The sequence below is a fragment of the Solea solea genome, chromosome 10, assembly GCF_958295425.1.
Source record: "Solea solea chromosome 10, fSolSol10.1, whole genome shotgun sequence".
Classification (NCBI taxonomy): domain Eukaryota; kingdom Metazoa; phylum Chordata; class Actinopteri; order Pleuronectiformes; family Soleidae; genus Solea; species Solea solea.
Window position 1 is genome coordinate 23,690,966 of NC_081143.1, and position 6,222 is coordinate 23,697,187.

Genomic DNA, 6,222 nt, shown 5'->3' on the forward strand with positions numbered 1-6,222 from the left:
CTGCCCTCAACCACTCCCACCCCAACGCGTTTCACGTGTGGGACCAAGACGACGTCATCATCCCGATGACACAGCAAATTGGGAGCCCAGTGTCCAGCCCTATTATGACCGCCATCCCATACTTACCTTCATTTTTCCCCAACACCATCCACATTGGCAGCCCCACCCACAACCAGCCAATCCCAAAGGAGAGTGAGGCATGAGGGGGAACGGTCCCAGGACAGTTCGATCATGGATGCATGACAAACTACGCATCATTCAGGACCTTTTATTTTCCACATTTACCAGGGATTACACGAGAGCCAATCTGGGCGAGTGGAATCACTTCTAATCTCTGTGTTTGACGAAGACAAAAACCTCTGAGCTCAGCGAGAGTCATCAGCATCATGATCATTCTCCTCTGCCTGCCAGTGACTCTTGTTACAATGTTATTCCAAACTGTTGGTGCAGCGCTTTGCCTGGTTCAACACTATATCCAACATTAAATAATCAAAATTCATAAGCAAAACCCTGTTAAGCAACAAACTCGGGATCATGTTTAGCCATGAACATGGGCGTGGCGTTAACGTCAAAGCAAATACTTCTGTCTCACTGACGTTTGTTAGTTATTTACTGAGGATTAAACTGTAATTATTACAGGTGTCAAATAAAGACGTACATGAATATTTGCTGACTTGTGTGTCACGGTTTTATCCTGAGACTGAATATATTCCAGTCTCTAGGAGGATCGGCCTTAATTACTAACTAATAGGGTAGAGTTAATTCACTTAGGGGAGGTGACCTCTTTAGAAAAGGTGACAGTGTCATACCATATAAGGACAAGTAGTGTCCATATAATTAGAGTCCAGTCAGCACATTTCTGTTGGATTATCATCACACCTTTATTGTCTCAGTTTCTGTATTAACATTGTTTTTTTTGGGAGAATTCTCATTGAGGCAACACTGCTCACTCATCTAAATCCAGAGTGTCTGTATTCAGTGACGGGTGAAGATTAAGAAGAGGAGATTAGATGAGCAGCTTGGCCTTTAATACGGCATCCTTTTATTACTTTAGAGCCACAGAATTAGATCATCAGACGGCAGCAGCCCAATCCGAGAGGGCAGACGTCACAACTTTTACCTCGTTATCCTGGTTGTGTGACAGGAAGACTGAGTTAAGGTATAATGAGGATTCAGACAGTGATGAGAGGGGAAGGGAGAGCACGAGGCAGCAGGTTAGGTCTGTTTTCAGTGTTCTTTAAATGACAATGAGCTGTGGTTGTTGTTGGTGCACAGCAGTTTTGATGCTATCTGGAGGCTACCGAGGTTCAATAACACACTTGAAAGGGAATTATTCAGCTGCAACATCCATTTTCTACCTCTTTGGGGTAGACGTTGTCATTGTATCTCACTATCGATGATACGATTCACACCGAAAACACTATTTTCTGCCAAAGTAAGAACAGGTTTCTGTTCTTAAATGGTCTAAAATGGTAGATGGAGTCTTTGCTCATCCTCAGAGCTGGAGGGGTTAGAGCTTATAAAATGATAAAGTGATAAACCAGATGCATGGTTCCACGACATAAAGCTAGATATTTCATGTTGAACCACTGAAAAGCTACAAGCTGAGGAAGCCGACCTGACATTGAAGCATTTTTAACTCGTATTTTATAACCTTAACCCATCACATTACCATTACTATGGCTCGACTGGGTGCAGGACTTCAGTCACATGGCAGCAGCTGCTAAAACCTAAGACATGGAGCTCATTGCACGTGATTCTGGATGAATGACTGTAGGTTAGGCTGTGGCTGAAAAGATCCGGCAAGTTCCCAAAACATTTTAACAGTTTAACAGTACAGCAGACTGCGGTAAAGGTCCAGTGAGTGATATTTGGGTGGGTTTATTGGCAGAAATTAAATATTCTACCCATAAGTATGTATAGTTTGTATAAGTGTATATATATACTTTGTACTATTTGTACTGTACACACATTTAAAGACAAGAAACTAAATAACTACTCAAACACCACCACAGATGGTAGAGATGCTCTACATCGTCATGTGACTAACTTGACATTGAACCCTGTGAGGCCGCCTCATGATCTGCAGGGAGTAAATGTTAATCAAGGTCAGGTAAGGTGACGGCTTACCCCCTGCACTGAACCATGCATGACACGAGCCAGCTGACTGAAACTTATCCAAAGTGGATTAAGACGACACTCGGCGGCTCTGAAGTAGTCAAGACGACAGCGCAAGAGGTAAAACACCAGTGAAATGTCAGACAACAGGAAATGATTGAATGTTTTTGGCTCGTTGAGGGATTTTTGAAGTACGCAATAAATCTGCACGGTGAAGTCGTTTGCATGCATCCATTTCCTGTGTGCACACTTAAACGGACGACGTCCAGCTATAAAACATCTGCTCACGTCACAGTAAAAGCAGTCAAGCTTAACACCTTAATGTGATGGCAGGAGAAAGAGATGCCTTTGCTCTGGTCAGTGCTTCACTCCCAGGTAACTGCTATTGGTTTGAGTTGATCCTGGCGTCAGTGACCGCCAGTCTGCTGTCGTTCAGCCTAATCCTCTGTTGGCAGGTCAGGTGGTTCTCAGAGACGGACGGAAGAACAGCGAAGCTGCAAGTCTCAACCTCTTCCGTCCTTCATCAGCAGCCAACCGTGTCCGCATTAACTTTTGCCTCTGGGCTCCTTTATGAGAACGTTAAATGTTACACAAGTCACAGAGAATGGCAGAGAACGTGCATTTTTATTAGTGCAGCATGCGTTTGTTATTGCAGACTTGCAGAGCCTTGCTGTAAACATTGGCACGGGCGCGTGTGCTCTTGGAGACGTTTTGCCATCAACTGCAACTCATCTCGGTAACAAACTGAATACTGATTTGTTTTACTGGAGATTTGGCAGGTGAAGTGGGGGGGGGGAACACAAAGTCTTAATATTTCTCATGGCTCAGACGTTGCCAGTTGTGAGATCATGGCATATCAAAACAGTGAATTGATTAATCAAGCACAGACTGGCCACTTTGTCATATTTACTGGTTGCTCCACGTTCCCATGTCTGTCCAAATTGATAACGTTTTATTTTCATTGCGCCAAATCACATGCGCACATCGTGAGGCTGAGACCCTGTAAGCTCGTCATAAAATCAGAGAATTTGTTAAGAAACACTTAATGTTCTTCTCAAACTAATGACAACTCTATATCTCAGGTTTATGTTGAAATCAAAATGGGAAGCTGATCTTGGAGAGAAGATCAGACAATACTTGGATTCGGTCCATTACAATGATGCACACGCGCACACACACACACACAAAAACCATATGTGAGACTTATAATATACTGTACTATTGACTACATCTGTCTAAGATGGAGTAAGCTGGCCCCATTTTATCCAAACCTGGATTCAAAAGGTCAATGGTGCAACCAAGGCCCAGCAGACCATCTACATTCATTTTGGTCTTGCCCTAGTTTGGAGTTGGTTTTGAAAACAACTTCACATGAAATTGCGCAAAAGACAATTGATCCAGAGACACATTTGGCCATCTCTGGGGTGCCCCATAGCGAGCTAAAGTCTATAACTGGAAAGCCAACTCTCCCCTGTGCATAGTCGCTGGACGGAGGAGGTAAAGTCACATTAAGAACTGGATAAGCTAAGATATTTCACTCAGGGCTCGGTTGACAAATTCTGGAAACTATGGCAACCTTTACTGTACACACTTCAAGAGTGACTTACTTTTACATATAATTTTGCAAAGGTGTTTGTATGTATATAAAGTGCATTTATTGTCCTTTAAACAAAAAAACTTTTCATTTTGTGTTTGTTTTGTGTCCCGGCCAGTCCTCTAGGGTGGGTACAGTGGAAGGTTACAGTTCTTGTGATACTGTGTTGCCAAAAAAAATCAAATAAAAACATTAGATTATAAACTCATAATAGGAAACAAATGTTTCAGACAAAACCAATAACCATAAAATAAGGAAATTCAAGGACATATGACCACTTCCCAACACGACACAGCAAAAGGAAATCAATTAGTCACAAGCCTGTGGTAGAAACTTCACATCACAGGGTCACAAGACTTCGACCACGCTGACGAGACGCTTTACAAACCGTGTTTTTATTAAATTATACAATAAATTTACATCTAAAACTATTCGAATTCCTTTAAAACAAATCAAATGCTTTGAAATATCATTGCAGAAGTTTAAAAACACAGCATTAAGAGCCATTCATTTGATCTCAAACAATGCTACACCACTGAAAACTCAACTCGTCTAGTTAAACTCCCTCTGAGAGAGGACCGTGCGATAGAGTGACGTGCCTTTAGCCTGCAAAAAAGTCAGAACCATCTTGTTCTTGGTGACCTCCGCGTGGACAAAGCCCCCCAGCGTCGACGCTTGTCCGGTGAAGAACTTCACCGAACCTTTGGGATTGTGGTTCCAGTGGCGGATGTCCGGATCCAGGAAGTTTCCGGCGCCACTCACCACGTAGCCTATACCAGACTCTTCAATGTACTGAAGAAGCAGAGAGGCAGGATTTTAAACTGAGGCTCATATTGAAAACTCACATTAGAAAACACCTACAACAACAAGAAGCCTTCACGTTGGACTCACCTGCAGATTGTGGTCGTGTCCACAAAGGTACGCTGTGGCCTTGTATTTGAGGAGGAGAGGATGAAGCCTCTGCAGCAGACACTCGGTGGGCCCGTGTTCAGACACGGACCACACGGGGTAATGGCCAGCGACCAACAGGAAGTCCGCCTTGGAGCGGGCCAGTCTCGCCTGCAGCCAGGCCAGCTGACGGTTTGCATCCACCGCATGCAGGGGACCTCTGGGCTGCTCGTCCAGGAAGTCGTCCGAGTTACCGCACAGCATGATGGTGTCGAGCATGATGATGGTCAGGGTCTTCCCAGTGTTGGGGATGCGGAAGTTGAGCTCGTAATAATAAGAGGGAAATTTCCTGAGGTAATTGTCGAAAAAAACCAAATCAGTTTTGTGGATTCTTGTATTCTATGATAATTCAGCCCTTTTAGGTTTCTCCTTACCATCGGTCTGATTTCTGGGTGTAATCAATCTGGGCTTTGACATTCCCAGCATGGTCGTGATTGCCAGCAAGCACATACCAGGGAATTTTGAGAGACTTCGCCGTGTACACGTACTCAAAGGTGTCCTAATGGGAACATTGAAAACGTTACATCCCCATGCCGCTGCAATCATCCACTGAACGGATCAGAGGTCCAACACTGACCTTAAACCGAGGAGAATCCACGCTGTCCACACCTTTGAAGTAGAAGTTGTCGCCAAGGGACAGAACAAAGTCAGCTCCCATCTGCTCCGCTATTTTGCTCATCTCTCGAGCAGTAGCCTTCTGCACAGCGGTGATGTACGGTGGATAGGGCACGCCACCCCAGTCTCCTATGGCCAGGAACCTGATGGATGTTCGGTTTTCTTTTGAGGAAACAAGAGAAAATCTCAACAGTCGAGTCTCAGGTACACAAGATAATTTAGGCTGATGTGAAACAACACTTACTGCTACTTTCACCCAGGTCTTGGAAGGCAGTGGGGTAACAGTAGGCCACAGAGATGGCAGCAATCCAGATGGATACCAGCGTGAGTGCCATCTTCAAAGACAAGAAACAGATCCTCAGTTAGCCACCGAGCGAGACACTCTACTGGTGACAGACACGTTCAGCCATAACTGAAAGGAAACTCGTGCATGAGCTCAGAAGAGGAACATGAAACCTGCGCAATAACCCACAGCTGCAACTTACCACGTACGCCTCTGCTTCCTCTCACCTTCCCACAAACCTTACAACAAAAAAAAAACAACCCAGCATGCCCTCTGGTTCTTTATGCCTAATGGTGACTTGTGATTGGCTGCAGCCTGAAGCTGACACATTCCAGCTGCAGCTGATAGAGGCTAATGGAAGTAGCCATGAGTGTGAGGCTCAAAGTGTTTGTTATATGTGCTCTTTCATTATCATCTGGTGAAACCCCTCAGCTCTAATAATGTCCATCACGCATCACACACACAAGTAAACGTGTCCCTCCTCTCTGAAAACAAACAACATTAAGTGGCATTAGGTGTCACTTTGTGGAGATAATAACGTGAAAGTTAAAACACTCACGGCTGACAAACGCTGAGGTGTCTTCAGGATGACCTGACGGGACACTCTCTGTCCTCAGAGTGCTCATCCTCTCCTCCTTTTATCAGCGTCCCAGCAGGAGGACGA

The 6,222-nt window shown here is 44.5% G+C and overlaps 1 protein-coding gene across 2 annotated transcripts; it reads right to left on the reverse strand.

The window, feature by feature from the left end:
• Positions 1-4,088: 4,088 nt before the first annotated feature.
• On the reverse strand, positions 4,089-6,222 carry acp5a (acid phosphatase 5a, tartrate resistant). Of its 2 annotated transcripts, none has more exons than XM_058640657.1 (6): positions 6,118-6,222; positions 5,520-5,610; positions 5,238-5,437; positions 5,035-5,159; positions 4,604-4,949; positions 4,089-4,504 (listed from the first exon to the last, which is right to left on the reverse strand). In XM_058640657.1, the coding sequence occupies exons 2-6, from the start codon at positions 5,608-5,610 to the stop codon at positions 4,265-4,267; spliced, it is 1,002 nt and encodes a 333-aa protein (XP_058496640.1). In that variant the 5' UTR covers positions 6,118-6,222; the 3' UTR covers positions 4,089-4,264. The 2 variants fall into 2 exon arrangements, with proteins under 2 accessions (XP_058496640.1, XP_058496641.1); XM_058640658.1 differs by lacking the exon at positions 6,118-6,222 and adding an exon at positions 5,761-5,847.

Bases quoted from the DNA above. Each gene is read 5' to 3' on its own strand.
- acp5a (XM_058640657.1), bottom strand. From the start codon at position 5,610: ATGGCACTCACGCTGGTATCCATCTGGATTGCTGCCATCTCTGTGGCC. The intron at 5,438-5,519 runs GTAAGTGTTGTT...TTTCCTCAAAAG, and splicing joins AGACCTGGGTGAAAGTAGCA to AAAACCGAACATCCATCAGG. The intron at 4,950-5,034 runs GTAAGGAGAAAC...CAATTACCTCAG, and splicing joins ACCCAGAAATCAGACCGATG to GAAATTTCCCTCTTATTATT.